The sequence below is a fragment of the Colossoma macropomum genome, unplaced genomic scaffold, assembly GCF_904425465.1.
Source record: "Colossoma macropomum unplaced genomic scaffold, Colossoma_macropomum, whole genome shotgun sequence".
Taxonomy (NCBI): domain Eukaryota; kingdom Metazoa; phylum Chordata; class Actinopteri; order Characiformes; family Serrasalmidae; genus Colossoma; species Colossoma macropomum.
This window is the reverse complement of record NW_023494807.1, coordinates 10,544,894-10,563,957: the sequence shown is the minus strand read 5'-3', so window position 1 is coordinate 10,563,957 and position 19,064 is coordinate 10,544,894. Positions and strand designations below refer to the sequence as shown.

General features: G+C 39.3%; 1 protein-coding gene across 1 annotated transcript; it reads left to right on the top strand.

Moving 5' to 3' along the window:
* Positions 1 to 2,481: 2,481 nt before the first annotated feature.
* LOC118797492 lies at positions 2,482 to 17,903 on the top strand. Its single transcript, XM_036556866.1, has 5 exons — positions 2,482 to 2,524; positions 6,576 to 6,834; positions 8,530 to 8,563; positions 9,790 to 9,964; positions 13,587 to 17,903. Exons 1-5 carry the CDS (start codon positions 2,482 to 2,484, stop codon positions 13,937 to 13,939), a joined length of 864 nt encoding a protein of 287 aa, XP_036412759.1. The 3' UTR covers positions 13,940 to 17,903.
* Positions 17,904 to 19,064: the final 1,161 nt, after the last annotated feature.

Here is a 19,064-nt window from a genome sequence, read left to right as displayed (position 1 = left end):
ATTGGTTGCGGAGAGAGTGATTAGAGTAATGTATGTTACTCTAATTTAGAGTGAACTTCTTCTGCTCTCTCTTTATGTAAGAGATGTGCTGTTTTGTACTGAGCAGGCTGCTCCTCACACATCAGGCCCAGGCTTTATCTTTTATCTTCTGCACCGTAGCCCAGCTAGATGATAACAGCTACAATGAATCTTTGTACAGTGGCCTTGAAGGAGACTAGCCCATCCTGAGGACACTAGACTTGATCCTATTGGCCATATTTGGGCTTCCTTCTCATTTATTATGTATATTTGTTAACGCACGCTTGATTATTCATACTGCAAATATGTGTAATCAATGAATTTTAACGTATTTGTTCAATGAAATGTATCTTCAACCTGCTGGGGACCTACATGAGCTCATATCAATTTGGTCTCTGTGGAGAACTCTGGTAGTTTCACCAGGAGCTTCTTCTAGCCGTTCTTTAACATCCCAGGCGTATTATTCAGTAACTACAGGGGAACCAATTTTGTTATTACACAAAATGGTTATGAATGTGTGTTAGTGTGTGTCGTGCTGGTATGAGTGGATCAGACACAGCAGTGCTGCTGAAGTTTTTAAACACTGTGTCCACTCACTGTCCACTCTATTAGACTCTCCAACCTTGTCAGTCCACCTTGTAGATGTAAAGTCAGAGACGATAGCTCATCTGTTGCTGCACAGTTTGTGTTGGTCATCCTCTAGTCCTTCATCAGTGGTCACAGGACGCTGCCCACAGGACACTGCCCACAGGACGCTGTTGGCTGGATATTTTTAGTTGGTGGACTATTCTTAGTCCAGCAGTGACACTGAGGTGTTTAAAACTCCAGCAGCACTGCTGTGTCTGATCCACTCAGACCAGCACAACACACACTAACACACCACCACCACGTCAGTGTCACTGCAATGCTGAGAATGATCCACCACCCAAATAGTACCTGCTCTGTGAGGGTCCATGGGGGTCCTGACCACTGAAGAACAGGGTAAAAGGGGGCCAACAAAGTATGCAGAGAAACAGATGGACTACAGTCTGTAACTGTAGAACTACAAAGTGCAGCTATATAGTAAGTGGAGCTGATAAAATGGACCAGGATGTGGTCATAATGTTATGCCTGATCGGTGTATGCACGGTGGCTAACGACGACTAATTTATTTCACTCTTCTTACCTTGATTCCAGTTTCTGTGGTGGAAAATACAACAGAGGGGGCAGTAGTTTACTTTAGCAGCCACATTTGAAGAAATCCACTTTGCATTTTTTCACAGGTCTTGAATAATGTTAGTCATCGTCGGTGAAGTTGTTCGACCTCGGTTTTTGTGTGTAGCTTCAAAACAATTAGCCACTGCAGGATTTCTGGTATTTGTAACGACAACTGAAAAAAACGCACCATAATGTATTTTCTCCATTTATTTTTGCCTCCTGGTTCAGCGCGGTTCACCACCACTCTGAGCAATTAACCAGCAGGGAGTAACTGTGATCTATCACAGCTCTTCTTATGAATAAGTTACTCACATAAGCTCTGAGTTTTGTTGACACCGTGCGGCGCAACGCCACCAACCCAGTCATAACATAGGGTGTCCGAAGAAAATGTATTTTTTCTAGTGTAAAACCTTACAAGACACATGAAAGTTCACTGGTCATTCTTTATAGCAGATAAAATGGTGATACTTGTAGTGAAGGCATAACAACGTCTGGTTCCTAGTACTATAATGGTGAACAATTCTGGCTCAGTAAATTTTTCTAAAAAGGTGCATTTTACACCGAACCCCTCTGAATGATTTTGTTTACCACTGAACGATTAAGTAATTTTGAAAAATTGGTGGAGTTCCCCTCTAAATGCAAACTGGTGTGTAATAAAGCTTTGGGCCTGCTGGTGGGCCCACAGCCTGTTAAGGGGTCAGTTGTGGTCCTGTGGCTTTTCTGTTTTTCTCATCTTTAAAGAGATTTGCCACGACACCACTGAGGAAGCTTTATGTTTAAGAGTGCAGGACCAGAACCGCTCCAATATATACATATCTATATATTTTCTGGGTCAGTGAATCTATTACATAAATAGACACTCGCCGTTATCAACGAGCGCCTGGCTGTTTTGATCATAGTGAGAGAGTGTGAGAAGGAATTGACTATGACATCTGGCGAGGGGTCGGATGATGAAAGCTCTGATGGTGGCCTGGGTGGGATTTGCTGCGGGTTATGATTGCGATTATGATTACGGCGGCTGACGGGTGTATGTGATGTTTATGTGCAGCTCTCCCTTAGAAGCAGCAGCGGCGGCAGCAATCCCATCATGCCTCCCTCCGCACTCCCGGATTGAGCCCTGGCTTCTGGAATGTCCTAAATGAGTAGGGATTATTCTCTCTCTCTCTCTCTCTCTCTTTCTCTCTCTTTCTATTGCACACAGACAAATTGAGAGTGCACCCTGAAGCCGTGGGTCTTTGTGATTTCTCTGCTTGGCTGACCGCAGACATGACCGCAGCAGGGGTGCGCCGAGGCTTCCTAAAGAAGTACGGTGAGTCTGGCACCATCTTCTCTTCCATTCCGCTTCTTTCATTTGTCCGTTTTCCTGATGGACAGATCCAAACTGGACATTTTTTAATTGCCTTCTGTCTCCCTTCATTCTTGCCATCCGGATGATCATAACTGCTGCACAAGTTCTGCATTCCTGTGGAAATATTGGTCTACAGGGTTCCTTCAGCGATGCCTTGTGGAGAACCACTTTTGGTTCCCTGAAGCAGGTTCTCAAACCGGTCTTCGGGCTGCTCTCTCACTAGTTTTGGCCCATGTAGGGGGCTCTGAGAACTGGACTGAGAACCAGTGCCCTAAAGAACCATGTCTGAAAAAAGAGATGTGTGAAGAACCTGAAAATGGTTTAAAGAACCTTCACATTCCATGTACAACCTTTTCATTATGCGGTTTTCTACACAACACATTTGCAAAGAGAACCAAACAATGAAGGTGGTTCTTCTATGTGATTGCAGAAAGAACTATTTTTGGCACCTTTATTGTTAAGAATGTACTCTTAAATAATGGTTCCTCTTGGCACGGTTGTTCAATTCTAGGAGAACTTGCTTTGGAAACTTGGAAATTGGTAGGTTCTTTAAACTATAAGGTTCTCCTAGATAGAAAGAAACCATTTTATGTAGCACCAGTTTGGAAGCACCTACTCTATCATCATTAGCTGTAGAGTTTGATTGGTTCCATATTACTGGTCCAAAATATCAGTAAACATAAAGGTTCTAGGAAAAGCATTGTGAGGTTCTGTAAACTCAGCTTTCCAAAATACTTCTTATAAGAACTGTCCATTGAATAATCCTTTATGGAACCAAAAGTGGTTCTTCTATGGCATTTCTTCTAGTTCTTCTTTGACTTGTAATAGTAACAGAACACTTTTTGGTGGTATGTAGAACCATTTTTTCTTTAAAGAACCATGTTCAACAGGTTTTCCATTCTAGAGGAGAAACAAACGGCCATCTTAAATTCAATTAAATGTGTTCACTGTTCTATATATGACCACCGCTTTTACTATAGAACCCTTTTTTAAAAGTGTAGTTCAGATTTTCTGTTGGATTCAGTTTGAAGTCGTTCACACTAAATTTGGTTTAGAGCTGTTTTGATTATTTAATGGACGTCTTACATGTTTAAACCAGAACATTATTATATTAAACACTCCTGTCTGAATGTCAGGAAAGCTCATGTGGAGAATATCTGAACAGATTCAGAGATTATATAAGATTCAGTGGGAAAATATAGAGCTAGAACAACGTTCTATAGAGCCTACATGTTTGTGCATGTGCAGATTTCCTGCGTGGTGTTTTCAGCCTCTCTCTCATCTGTATCTGGTAGATCTGTGTGCTCTGAACAGATTAGAGTTCCATGTTTAACATGCGTCTAAAATCCCACAACTCATGTGTGTCCCACTGCATTTCAAGCAAATAACCTACTAATCTAACTTCTGCGTGTGTATGATTTACGAAAACTCACCTACACTGTTCACAGTCATGATTTCAGCATAAAATAAAATATTTTAGGGTATAAATAACCCTTAAAGATGCCAAAAAGGGTCTTTTACCCATGGAAGAAAGAGCATTTCAGAACCTTCAGTACCTTTAGAACCTCAGCATAATGTAAAGGCTTTAAAAAAGAGCCCTTAAATTGTTATAGCTCCTTTACGCTCTTACACTGACAAACTTAGACTTAAATTTAGTCAATATATCTAAGAGTTCTCATTATGAGATTATTGTAAAAATATTATAAGACTATTTAAGTTATTTGTAGACATATTTTAAATGTTAGAAGTAACATTTATCTTATAGGCAGATCATTTTATTAGCATTATTTCTTATTGTTTCTCAAAACAAATAAACTGATCTGCTAAAGAAGTGACACTTTCATAAGATAAAGTTACTTAAAAAAACAAATAAAAATGTATAGAAACAGGTTAAATAATCTCAGAATAATCTCACCACAGTCTCATGATGAGAAACATTAGATATATTGACTATGTCTAAGATGTTTTCACTCGCTATGATATAATGTTCTGCAGTGTGGCTCTTTAGGGAGGTTAAAGTGGTTATAAAGGTCTTAAAATCTAGTCAGCGGTTTTGTAATGACACTAGGTGGCCAATCGGTTACATCAACATCAGGTTAGTTAACCAGTGGTTACAAAATCCAGGACTGGAAACTGGATTCAAGGCCCAGATTTGAAGATCTCTTTTCTGGTAGAACCTTTTGTGGCACAAATTATGTTCATTTTGCTGAGCTATTCAAATGTAATTACGTCATTAAACATTTAATTACGCTGTTAGTTGCGTAATATTACATGCACGTTCAATTTACCCTCCGCAACGACAGGTTCGAGCCTGCACTTCTGACTGTCTGCTAATTGTATCAGTGTCAGTTGTCAAACCAAACTGGACTGATATCAATTGCTCTGTTCTTTTGTAGTATTTCTGTAAAATGGTCGAACGCTATTGGGTCAGGGAGCTTCCTCAGCAGGCTCAGGGATTAATCCACCTGGCTGAGACTTCAGTAATCCCCACGAAAAACAAATGGAGCGGACTATGAGCCATCCACATGTGCTCTCCGTGTATAGCTGTTAAAGTATGTCAATAGAAGGCCAGGGCATCATCTGTCTGCTTCGCTTTGTTCTCCCGATGGTGACGCAAGCTGACATTTATTTACATTTGTCAGACGAGGACATCAGGATATTGAGATGTTCTTAATTCTGATATGGCCGTTTGGTCTGGAATTAAAAGTCAGCTGAGATTACTGGGTTAGTCGAGCCACTATGTGTCCAAAAGTTTGTAGACACCAGCGTTTCCTTCTTTCTTCTGAAATGAAGGGTATTAATAGTGAGTTTGTCCAGCTTTGCTGCAGTAACAGCCTCTACTCTTCTGGGAAGGCTTTACTCTAGATGTTGAACATTGCTGTGAGGATTTGATTGAGCATTAGTGAGGTCAGGTACTGATGTTGGCTGGTCAGCTCTGGATCACTCCAACTCATCCCAAAGGTATTGGATGGAGCTCCATCACTCCAGAGAACGCAGTTCTGCTGCTCAACAGCTCAATGCTGGGGGGCTTTATACTCCTCTAGTCCACGCTTGGCATTGAGCATGGTGACCTTAGGCTCATGTGACCTTCTATTGGTCAGTGCTTTTCTATGGAGACAGTACAAGCTGAAAACATGAGGTGTGATCTTATATTTACAAAAATAGCCATAATTAATTTCTGCGTGACCATTTTTCAGCCTCTCTTTATCCCTTAGAATTAAACAGGCTGTTTTTATTATTGCACCTTCAAGACCGATGTATGTAAATGAGCTCTGTTGTGATTGGCTGCTCTGTAGCATGCCTCACTCTGGGCTGAAACACTTCTTATAATGTCACCATGAATGGGTGGGGTTAAACAATTGCAGGCTGAATGTTTTTGCAGCTTAGTTTCCATATAAGGATTGCATGAGTGGGTAGTGAATGTAACTTTTTGAAAGTTTAGCACTGTTTACATCCTTTATTAAACTTTTTTTTATGTCAGGAAAGGGAGGAAACTGTCCATATATAGAAATTTTACTCTATCTTTAAGACTAAAATGTGCAAATGAGCTCTGTTTTGACTGGCTACCTCATTCAAAAGCAGTCCAGTTTAAATCTGTTTTGTTTTTTTGTGATGTCACAAAAGTCAACACATTTACATATATCCACTTATTCAGCCTTCAGCACTTCAATCCTGCCCACTCACACTGAAGTTATATGGAGTGTTTCAGCCTGGACTGCTTTTGAATGAGGCAACCAATCAGAACAGAGCTCTTTTACATATTTCAGTCTTAAACAGTAAAAATAATCAGCCTGTTTCTAAGGGATAACGAGAGGTTGGAAAATGTCATGGTAGGTAGATAGATAGATAGATAGATAGATAGATAGATAGATAGATAGATAGAGATACTGAATACTTTTGGATATAAGCGCTGATAAGACGAGTAAAAAGCATATAAATCAGTAGTTTATCCTCTCTCTCTCTGTCTCTCTCTCTGTCTTTCTCTCTCTCTCTCTCTCTCACACTCTCTCAGGTGGCTTCATGTTCAAGCAGTGGAAGGAGAAGTATGTGGTGCTGACTGTAGAAGGGAGTCTGTTCGTGTGCAAAGACGCAGATTCTCCTCCCGACCAGGTGGTGGTGCTACAGAATGAGTGCCACTCCATAGTGGAGGGCAAGGAGATCTTGGATCTGCCCCGTTTGCCCCCGGGAGGGCGCAGGGACTGCTGCTTCGCCCTTATCCTGCCCCAGGACAAGTTCTTACTGCTGCTTTCAGACAACCCTGATGACTGCAGGTCAGTCGGAGCTCACGGTTCTTACGCTTTCTGGAGATTTGTGATTTGTTAAGTTTTGTCAAAATAATTTTTATGCCTTAAAGTGATTAAATGACCACTTATTCCTGTCTGGATGTTGTTTTCACTGCAAAGAAAAGATATTTTGGCAAGTGAAATCTTAAATCTAGTCAAACAATGTAGTCTGTTGCAAGAATATTGTACGATTATTTAAGATTATATTATTTATTTCTAGACTTTTTAATAGTTTTTAAGCCCCAGGAAACCCTATTTTCTTTCTATTTAAGTTAATCTTGCTTTTGTGAGTGCACAATATATGTACGTCCTGTGAATAACTTTCCAGTGTCCACTAAAAGGCTGATGTATTTTCCAAAATTCTCATCTTTCGATGTAAACAGGGCAGTCCTAATCTTGGGTCATGCATGCGTAAGCAGTATTCTCACCAATTACAAGGCTGATGTGGTTTGACCCGCCCACACAGCTTTAACGGAACTGTGTTCGATCTCTCTGAGTCTGAGAGACTTAAGCTAACCACCAAGTGAAAGCTAAACAAGCAAGCATAATTGAGTAAGAAGGTCCATTCGTCTCTTTGTTTATTCAACTGGCCATGCCAGCGTTCCCTGGATGAAGGTCCAGCAGTAAAGTGAATAAGAACCTTCACTAAGGTTCTCTATATTGTAGTGAGTGGACACAACGGGGTCTACAGCACCACGTTTCACTCAAGTACCTCTACTTCATTCACATTGCTGTGTTTAGTTCTGCTTTAGGCTGGGAGTGATGGACTGAGGCCTGTCAATCACACTGCTCATTAGAATATTAGGCTACGCCCATAGAGTTCTAAGATAGGTCTTATCAGCAGGGTTTAACGACATTCACTGTTTTTGTTTCATTCATATTTATTTTTAATATGACAGAAGCAGTTTTAATATTTTACACTATGTTTCCTGGGACTTTATTTCATGCAATGAAAGTGTCTTAATCCAGTGGCGAATAATTTAGCTTATTTCAAGTAATAATGCGAATAATGTTGTGAAGTTTTTCAAGAAATAATTCTTGGAAGGAGTAAAATTATCGGCCAATGCAGTAAGACTAATTCACTAGATAAAGTACATTAAAAAAAAGCAAAAATGTTGAAAAATAACTAATAAGAAATAAATCTCAACGGAAGTGCGGCTGATTACATATTCTGCTAAATTTGAAGCAACTTGGGGTGGCCGGTTCTTCCTTTAACTACAGCAGATGCGGCAGCTAGACAAAGACACAGGCCTTGACCATCAGAGTAAAACTGTTCAAACTCTCAGGATCAGATGTAAATGTGTAAGAAGACACAGCACAAAATGTGCCTTGTTGTGGCTGCAGTATATGCGCACAGTCTGCGCTATTGCCTCACAAATTCTGCTTTTTATCTTGAGTAGAATTACACCCCTGTAGAATGTCCAGGTGTGAAAAACTTCATTTATTAATTTATTTATTAACATCATTCATTTCTGAGTTTATTGCAGTCTTCTATTGACAATATTAATTTCAGACACACTGTTGGCGCATATTACAGCCTTTTCAAAGCACATTTTATGCTGTGCCTGCACTCATGCGCACATCTGGCCCAGGGAGAGACTGAATTCAAAACTGAATTCTGCTGAATTGTTTCGTTTCTTGCTCATTTGCATTGACGTTTCATTGATATGCTTTCATCCACAGTCAATGGCTGAAATTACTGAGGAAAGTCAAAGAGGTGAGTCTTCACGGCCTAGCATCCACCTTGCGTACCATAACAACAGCATAGTAACACCTTAGCAACCACATGGGATACCATTACAACAGCGTAGTAACACCTAAGCAACCATCTGGGATACTATTGCTATGGCCTGGCAACATCTTTGCAACCACCTGGGATACCATAGTAACCGTGTAGCAACACCTTAGCAATAATCTGTGATTCCATAGCAATGGCCTAGCAACATCTTAGCAACCACCTGGGATACTACAGCAACAGCGTAGTAACACCTTAGCAACCCTCTTGGATTCCATAGCAGTGGCCTAGCAACATCTTAGCAACCACCTGGGACAACATAGCTTCTGGACAAACTTTTTGCAAGTTAGCTGAGCAGTGACAAATCAGATGAGCCATAACATTAACTCCTTGTTTCTACACTCATTGTCCATTTGATCAGCTCCACTGACCATATAGTTTCACTCTGTAGTTCTACAGTTACAGACTGTGGTCCATCTGTTTCTCTGCATACTTTGTTACCTTGTTCTTCAGTGGTCAGGATCCCCACAGGACCCTCACAGAGCAGGTACTATTTGGGTGGTGGATCATTCTCAGCACTGCAGTAACACTGACGTGGTGGTGGTGTGTTAGTGTGTGTTGCACTGGTCTGAGTGGATCAGACACAGCAGTGCTGCTGGAGTTTTTAAACACCTCAGTGTCACTGCTGGACTGAGAATAGTTCACCAACCAAAAACATCCAGCCAACAGCGTCCTGTGGGCAGCATCCTGTGACCACTGATGAAGGACTAGAGGATGACCAACACAAACTGTGCAGCAGCAGATGAGCTATCGTCTCTGACTTTACATCTACAAGGTGGACCGACAAGGTAGAAGTGTCTAATAGAGTGGACAGTGAGTGGACACAGTGTTTAAGAACTCCAGCAGCACTGCTGTGTTTGATCTACTTACAAATAATACCTGCTCTGTGGGGGTCCTGTGGGGGTCCTGACCATTGAAGCACAGGGTAACAAAGTAGGCAGAGAAACAGATGGACTACAGTCTGTAACTGTAGAACTACTGAGTGAAACTATATGGTCAGTGGAGCTGATAAAATGGACACTGAGTGTAGATACAAGGAGGTGGTTTTAATGTTATGGCTGATCGCTCTATGTTGTATTATAGTCAGTTATATACAGTATATACAAGCTTTCACTGCATTTCTAGCATATCTGTTCTCTTCTCTTTAGGGTGTGACTTCACCACTGACCCTGCAGCGACAGCAAAGCATTGTCCCCTGTATCACTGACAGAGACCCCCTGCCAGACACCCCCACTGAGAAAGAACCCCCCTCCCCCAACTTCAGCGACAAACCACTCAACTCCCCACGAACCCAATCCAGAGAGAACTCGTTCAAAAGCAGAGGTGAGTCTCAAAGCGCTGTGTTGTGCTGCTTTCAGGTGCAAACTGGCACTTTCCTCCTGGGAGGAATGAAAAGATCACGTGACTCATGTGGGAAGTAAACAATGTTAATGTACCTGACTGAAGGACGATCATGTGGTGCCTCCTGGTGGGAAACTCATTAACCGACACCACTTGAATGCAGCATTAATGGGGAATTCTGTGTTTTTTGTATTATTGTTTCCGCATAATTCAGAGTGTGAGATGTAAACACAGTGATTCAGAGTGGTTTGGTGTGAAATAGTTCAGATGTCTTTACAGTGGTGGTGATAGGAACCAGGGGTCGCCATGACTACAACACAAATATAGACATTTTATTTACTATGCAAAACCACCAGTGAACATACACGAGTCTTCTGAGTTTATATGGAATGTTGATGATAGGAAAATAGTGAAAAATCTGAAAAAATTAATTTTCTTTCAGGACTATTTTGCATTACAACGCCTTGCATGTATCCCTCCACCATGAAAGGATTTAGAGTTTTGTTTACATCTTTTAGTTTATGTAATAACTTTCTGTAAGGGAGGTTTTAGAGGTGGATGTCTGGTTCCTATCACCACCACTGTGAACAATTCTGACTCTGTAAGTTTCTCTAGAACACAGCGTTTCACACCAAACCACTCTGAACCACTCTGTTTACATCTCAATGTTTAAATTATGCAGAAATTTTGAGAATTCAATGGATTTCCCCTTTTAATTCCACATTAAATTGGTGGCTTTCTATGGACAAATGTGGCGAAAGTGGCATAATTCACTGTGAAAGTGTAAGGACCCTCAAGAGATCAAGAAACCTTAGAAAGCATATTCTGCAACTGTTCTGCAATAACACAATGTGGATGGACTTTGTCTTAAAAAATAGGTTTTAAGTTAAATAAGTTAAAAGTTGGGTTAAATTGTAGAGAACGCTTTCACTGCATAGCACGAAAATTGTATACCTACTTATAGTTATTCATAATCTTATTTAGCTCAAAGTGGCAGCACTGTTCTTTGTATTTTAATTTGCTAGTTTGGGCCAAAATTTAAAGAACCTTTAAGAAATATCACTTAGAATATTATATTTAATAGCAAATGTATGTGAGCAAGTTTTAATGGAATATTAAACTGTGAAAACAATTAAAATGTCAACTCTGTAATTGGATTACATTGAATTTTACCAGGGGTCGGCAACATGCGGCTCTGTTACTGCCCTGTTGTCGCTCAACAGCATAATCAGATTTTTATGTAAAAATAAAATAATCCTCCTTTACAGTAAAATAAAGCTCTGCTGATCGTTCAACACAGTTGGAGTTAATGTAGAACTGCTAATTCACCCTTTAACCCTGAAGATCAGCACAGACTACTGGTCACCATAGCAACACAGACAACAATCTCACCTAGCTAGTAGCTAATGAAACGGCAAAGAGAGAGATTTAAAATGAACATTGATAATTTGGAGATGAATTGACCTTAATAATCACTCTAGCTTGTTTCCTGATACGTTTAATCTGCAATGAGAAACTGTCCAAACTAAAAAGTCGTGAAGCTGAAGTCAGTTTCTTGCCAGCTTCTTATTTCCACCTTAAATGGTGCAGCAGTTACATTCTGGTGCCTCAGGCACTATTTAAGGTGGAAAGGGAAAATTAGAACAAGAATCTGGCGAATAAGAAGCGACTTCAGCCTAGTAAATGTTGAGAGACATTGTACAAGAAACTGTTCTGGTTTTGAGGAAAAGTTTCCTGCTGGAGATGCGAGAAAAGCAGCTATAGCTGAGTGACAGCTCAAAGCAAAGTCTGCGTTTTTGCTTATATTATATTTTTTAGTCTATACTAGCACATTAGCTCATACTGAGACATATTTACAGCCAAGATGGTACGTAAAATATTGTGGACGTAAAATATTGTGGCTCCTAAGGTGGTTTCATTTTTACTGAAAGGAAAAAATGGCTCTTCTTAATGTTTGGGTTCCCGACCCCTGGATTATACCATGTTATACCAAGCAGTCTATAAGTATTTGCTCAGTGACAGTATTTGTCATTTTACTGCTGTAATCTGGCAAATTGTGTTGTTTTAAAGTGCAGAATGTTGCTCATGTCTTTATTGATGAACCATAAAGGAATCACTTCCCTTTCTAAACACAGAATACACATGTAATACTAGGCCTGTAATGCAGCTGCTTTCAGTACCTTTTTCAGTTCCTGCTTCTTCCAGTCTTGTCTAGTCTTGTCTAGATGCTGAATGGGATTGTTCTGGGACTGACTGACCGACTTGGCCATTCAAACTTCTAGCTCTGAAATAGACCACAGTCCTCACAGCTTTAAAGGTCACTGTGTGTGTCAGCGCACAAGCTAATTTTGTTTAAAGTTTTCAGTATGTTGTGTTATTAATTAAAACGTACTTTATTTAGTACACGAGTGAAAAGCCACACTTTTTTATTGCCATGTAAGCAAAGTTTTAGAAATAAACATTCAATTGCAAAGTTAAGATGAAAGTTCATTAGCTTTAGCGGTTTTAGCGCTGCTGGCTAAGTCTCTTTTCTTCACTGTCACTAATAGCTTGACTTTATCAATGCAGGGAAAATGTTGCTAACAAACCCCTTAGAGTAAATTCATCTATGCTACAGTACTGAGCAATGTAGGCTATGATAGTAGCCTCTTTATGCAGCACCCCCTAGTGGCCATTCCACCAGCGGAATGAAAATCAACTTCAATATTTTTAAGTAACAGAATAAAAAATGTATGTTCCAAAATATTTTATTTTGTCTTTGTGTGTGTGAAATGTAGTGACTCCTTGTTGGGCTGCTAGTGAGCAATGAGGAGTGAAGGGGGGGTTAGAACCCCCTGCCTTGTAAAACAATTCATGCCTCTCAACAAAGACATCTGTGCCAAGACAAAATGGACAATTGCAGCTTTCTTAGTATCAACTGTACAATAAACACATGTATACAAAATAAGTATTCTTTAATATTAATTACACACTAATAGGATTTTTTAGCAGTGTTCTGTTAAGCTAGCAACAGTAGCTACATTTGTGGGCGGAGCCTGGATATATCAAATAAACCTGGCGGTGGTAGTCATTTCAAAGGCAGTGTGCTGGAGTATAGAGCCAAAACTACACTAAGGATCCTTTAATAAAGTCAGTGGTTCTATATAGAACCATGAACACTCAAAGAACCCTTCGCATGCTTAAAGGGTTCTTTGCTTGTAACACATTCTTCATCAATCTGAAATTCCATGCAAAGAACCCTTTAAGCATGCAAAGAACCCTTCGCATGCTTAAAGGGTTCTTTGCATGGATTTTCAGATTGGTGGAGAATGTGTTACATGGTTCCGTATAGAACCTTTTTGAAAAGACTTCTATTTAGAAGCAAAAAAGGGTTCTTCTGTTGTTACAAGCTTGACATATTAACAGTAGTAGAACCCTTTTTGGTGCTGTATAGAACCATGAACAACTATTAATCATGCAAATTGTTCTTTGAGTGTTCATAAAACCACTGTCTTCACTAAGGAACCCTTGGAGAACCATCTTACCAAACCTGTGCTACTGTCCACATGTTTACAGATTGCATAGTAACTCTGACTGAGATTCATGTATCTACTGTATTGTCTAGGCAGCGTACGCCAGCGCCAAAGCCGCAGCCCTTCGGTGGTCCCGCCCCATCGCTCCAATGACTGCCTGCGCCATGGCAACAGCAGTGACGCCCGGGCTGTCAGGGCGGTCTGCTTACTGATGGGTGGAGCTGCCGCCTCATCGGCGTTGGGATACCTCAACTCCTGCTCGCCCTCCTCTGGCATGGCTGCCCGGGCCCCCGAGATCACTCACTCCACGGCTTTCTCAGAGCTCGGAGGGGGCACCTCATACCACGCCTGCAGCCAGGCAGTCGACTCCCCTCATTTCAACAGCTTCGACTTCGAGGGCGACTCCGACTTTGATGCTTTTGATTGCGGAGGATTCGCGTTCTAAAAGCACATAATATACACTGTGTGTTTTATGTCAGTGCAGAATGCAGAGGTGCTGCACCTGCAGCCAACAGGTGTAAATGGAACGCAGTCATTGCACTGGTTATATGCAGTTTATGCAGTTTGATTTAACCAGTTTTCCAGGGACAGTTCCTGTTTGAAGAACGTCCCAGCTTGAAGGAACTCCAGCATTTTTTAACCAAATCTCTATATCGCTGTTGACGGAAGAAAACCTTGTATCTCCAAAATGGTAACTTTACAGGAGAAGGACAAAACATACTTTACTTTTAATGTAAATCAGTGGAACCAGAATTTTTTCCAAGTCATTTTGGATCATTTCCTTTAGTCCATTCATCATGAGATGTACATACAATGTAAAGGATAACAGGCATTTTCATATTATGTAAAAACTGAAAAACATCAAAAATGGAGATACAAGGTTTTCTTCCGACAGCAGCGATATGCTGCACTGTTAACGCACAGTCGATTTGCATTTACAACACTTTCGACATGTTTCCCCTCGCTCAGAAAAGAACAGAAAACTTGACTTGAAACACTTACAACAGAAACAACTGGGCAGCTGCTAAATTTGTATAGAACATGTTTATGATTTTTCCATATTTATTTGGATATTTATAACTTAAGTTGTACATCTTGATTTTTCTCTGCAAAATTTTAGAGCACACTTTTTTAATGTATTGGCTGAAAAAATAAAACATTAAATATAAAATGCACCAGAACTTTTTACAGTATGTTAAAAGTAGTAAATAAACAGTAGTCGTGCATTAAAATGTGCAGGAGTGTGTTCTCTGTAGAGGATGTGTTCACTTACATAAAACATAGTATTTGTATGTAGGGGACTAGGGGTGCCAAAACTTTTGCAAACAACTGCAGTTTGTACTTTCAGAGATGGGATTAGTTTTCTAGAAGTAAGACTATTTGTGGTAATTCGCAACCAGTGTTTTCACAAGCTCGGTCTGATCACTATAGATACCTACCAGAAAAACTGTAAAAGCAAAACATTTGAGCTTTTGAAAAGTTTGAAAGTTTTCAAAAGTTGCATAAAACTTCATAACTTCATAAAAGCATCTTTGGTAAGACATTATGTCAGTGTTTTGCTTCCCATCTGTGCTATTAAAGTTGAAAAGTTAGTAATGAATTTAGCGACTGCCCAACAGGATCTATTATAAGTGAATTTTGAGTCGTTGGGTTTTCAGCTCACTGAACAGGATCAAAATCACTGGCTGTGTTTACATGCAAAGATTTTTGCCAATCCGATTAAATTCATTCCGATTATAGATTAAGACTGAGGTGTTTATTCTCACTCTGCTCAACAATCTGATGGAGAATCTCTCTTTACATGCTCACTATAAGTATTACAAGAGAACCGCTTAGTGTAGCTGTTACCATGACAAGCAGCATCAGTCCAGTCAGAGTGAGATGAGCAGCAGTGAGCAGTGCTTGTGTTTTTAATCACTTTAAAATGATGTCAGACTCAGGAAAACGTCCTTCACATGTCCTTATTAAAGAAGGCCGAGAGGAAGATGTCAATTCTGATTGAGGTGTATACATGGGTGCATTCTATTCCGATTGAGCTATTAGTCGGATTATTAACGGATTAATAGGCTGCATGTAAACGTGGCTATTGTGATACCTGACAGTGTGAAACAGATGCAGTAGATGCAGATCAGGTTGAAAAACGCTGGTGGATTCCTTTAATGTACCCAGATTGCTTTTTGAGTGAATGAAGGAGCTGCCTGGCTAAAAAGTGAGGCTGCATACAAAACAACACATTACACTACACGGTAAATACTACATGTATTATTCTAATGAATTTAGTACAAATGATGGTGTATTTTTTTTACTCTTTAGCAGTGGGGAGTCCTCAGGGCCTTCTAGGTCTTCAAAGAAGGCGTAATGATTTCTGGGAACTGAAAAAATATTATTTTTTATTTAATATAATCCTCACGCTTATTATATGTAATCTTTTCAAGTGTTGTAGTAATACACTTATTTCATTGTTAAGTTTTGGTTGGAAACTAAATCTTGAAATACCCAACAAAAAACATCCAATCAGGATTGTTTGCTCTGTGGTATCTAGGTAGATACAGCAGAGCGAGCTCTCCCATTGGTTAGGGCTTCAGGAGCTGGACTAAAGGCCTTACACGTTACCAACATAATTAGAAATCTGGTAAGGAAGATGTCCTTCTTGAAGTTCCAGAAATATCAGTGACTGTGAATACGAGTCGTAGTCTAAGCAGTGTTCCAGTTAGTTGTTAGGAATGTAAAACAGTGGTGGCAGCTCTATGCAGAACTCTTCACTGAGAGAGTCACTGTGAAACTAGTACATACAAGCTCAGATACACGTTAATGTCTGTTACAGCTTTAAATAAAACATACAGAATGTCTTTTACTTTCAGTCAAGGCCAAAAAATGTTCATGTCCATCAGTGTTAGCCTACTGCCAACATACTATTGGAAACCTAATAGAGGCACTAGCAGAAATTAACATTTTGTGAAAATGTTTATTCCTCATTTTTTGACCAGGTTTTACCATTTACTGCCCAAACTGAAGGCCCAGCTCTAACAGGCAGGGATCAACACTGCTGTTTAGTGTGGTAGTATGCAGCTTTTGACACAGCCAAAGTGAGCAAGTGCTGTTTTAATTTGTTCACTGTTTCAGCCTGCCTGCCTCATGATGCTAAAGACTGTCATTTAACAGCAAACTCCAATTTAAAGTATGCAATCTGGTCAGTATCATGCAGTGAATGAAAAAGAATAATGGATGATTTAATGAATATTGTTTGTATGTAGTAACATCACATCTAAACCCCATTTTTTCAAATTTTCTCCATAATTTAGTAGTTGAAATGTAAACAGAGTGATTCAGAGTGTTTTGGTGTGAAATGATTCAGATGTCTTTACAGTGGTGGTGATAGGAACCAGGGGTCGCCATGACTACAACACAAAAATAGACATTTTATTTACTAACCAAAACCACCAGTGAACCTACACGAGTCTTCTGAGTTTATATGGAATGTTAATGATGGTAAAATCTGAAATAAATAAGATTTCTTTAGGGGCTATTTTGCCTCACAACGCCCTGCATGTATCCCTCCACCATGAATGGATTTTAAGGCCAAAAAGGGAGCTTTTAGAGGTGGATGTCTGGTTTCTATCGCCACCACTGTGAACAATTCTGACCCTCTCATTTCTTTTAACCAATTAAATTATGCAGAATTTTTTAAAAATCTGTGGACCTTCCCTTTAAGACATTCAGATGAGAAGTTTTCTTATTGAAAATATGTCAATATCTATACTATATTATTGTTATTGTTCCTGGTTCCTGAGCCTTTTATTTTCAAAGCTAAAAATGTCTGATAGCTGTCATTAATTTTTAGTAGAAAGTTATTTCATTTATTTTTATTTTAGTTCATTTGATTTATTGGTTCATTTATTTATGTTTCTTATTCTAATCCTCTGGACACATTTCCAGGACTATTCAAATCAATGGCCTACATTCACAGCGCAGTATTTTTGTTGTGACTGTAAAGCGCATTATGGCCGCTGGTTCTCTGTTCTGACTGCAGAGATGATAATCTGCTGACCCTCTCCTCTGTGCTGTTATATTGTGATGACTGTGCAGTTGTCAGAAGGTTGTTGACCGATCAGATGATGTTGAAACCTTTTCTCTTGCTGTCTTCTGTGTTTTTTTCTGCTGTGAAAAAGACTTTTCTACTGAACTCCTAAAGCACTGAATGAAATGTATTTTCTGGAATCTTCTGTGCTTCCTTTATACTCGTTATCTTGTCCTAATGTGCCCCCTCGTTTCTCCTGCTCATGACGTTCTGACCTGCTTTTCTAAGGCCCTGTTTTAAACTCTGTCCTGCTGTTGTGTATGGATCTGTGTATATGTGAGTGAGCACAGAGGTGAGCGAGCAGTGCAGTGAAATAAAGGCTGACACTTCAGTTTGTCCATCTGTTTTTAAAACACGTCAGATTTGAGAGAGAGAGAGAAAGAGATGAGGGCAGTGATCAGAGAAGTGTCCTATCTAAACATCTAAAGACAATAAATAATGTAATTAAGGTGTTAAGGTATTAGAAACAGTCAGCATATATATATATATATATATATATATATGTATGTATATATATGTATATATATATATATATATATATATATTATATATATATATATATATATGCATGTATATATATGTATATATCGCTGTTGTCAAAAGAGAACCTTGTATCTCCAAAATGGTAAATTTACAGGAGAAGGAAAAAACCTACTTTACTTTTAATGTAAGTTAAAGGAACCAGAATTTTTCTGGGCCGTTTATTTTAGTCTATTCATCATAAAATTTACACATAATGTAAAGAACGACAGGCATTTTCATATTATGACAAAAACTGAAAAATGACAAAAATTGAGATACAAGGTTTTCTTCCGACAGCAGCAATATATATATAAATATATATGTATATATATATATATATATATATATATATATATGTGTATATATATATATATATATATATGTGTGTGTGTGTGTGTGTGTGTGTGTGTGTGTGTGTGTGTATATAGTGAAGGGAAACAAGTATATAGTAATATGTTATAATATTTGTTATACATGCCCAATGCATATATCCACCTCAAATTTACACATATAATGTTTTTTGACTTTGTATTTGATAAATATCAATAAAAACTATTCTAAAATGTAAACAAAGATAAAGTAGCATGTTCAGCAAATGTATATTCTGAGTTATTGTTTTCCAGCAGTTATGCTAGGTTTATTCTATAAGGACTCTTATTGTGAAGGCAGTGTTAGCCTGCTAGCTGTGTGTTTAGGTGTTAGAACAAGAAAAACTGGTGTCAGTTGGAGCTGAAAGCTGAAAGAGTGCGGACATGAGTCCAGGACTGCTTTGTGCTAATAAAGCACAATGACTGGTGCATAAGCTGTGCGTCCTCTTCCGTAGTGGTCAGTGCTACAATGTGTTTAAAAAAAGAGATTGATGAGTAAAAGTATTCAAGCACTATATTAAAATCTACATGTGTAAACGCATTTCTCCTTCTGGGTCACATGGGGGTTCTGGAGCCCATCCCAGCGGTATGTAAATGTCAAA

Excerpts from the sequence above, each read along its gene's own strand:
- LOC118797492 (XM_036556866.1), top strand. The coding sequence starts at position 2,482 with ATGACCGCAGCAGGGGTGCGCCGAGGCTTCCTAAAGAAGTACG. Across the intron at positions 6,835-8,529 it reads GACAACCCTGATGACTGCAG|TCAATGGCTGAAATTACTGA; the intron begins GTCAGTCGGAGC and ends TTTCATCCACAG. Across the intron at positions 9,965-13,586 it reads GAACTCGTTCAAAAGCAGAG|GCAGCGTACGCCAGCGCCAA; the intron begins GTGAGTCTCAAA and ends TGTATTGTCTAG.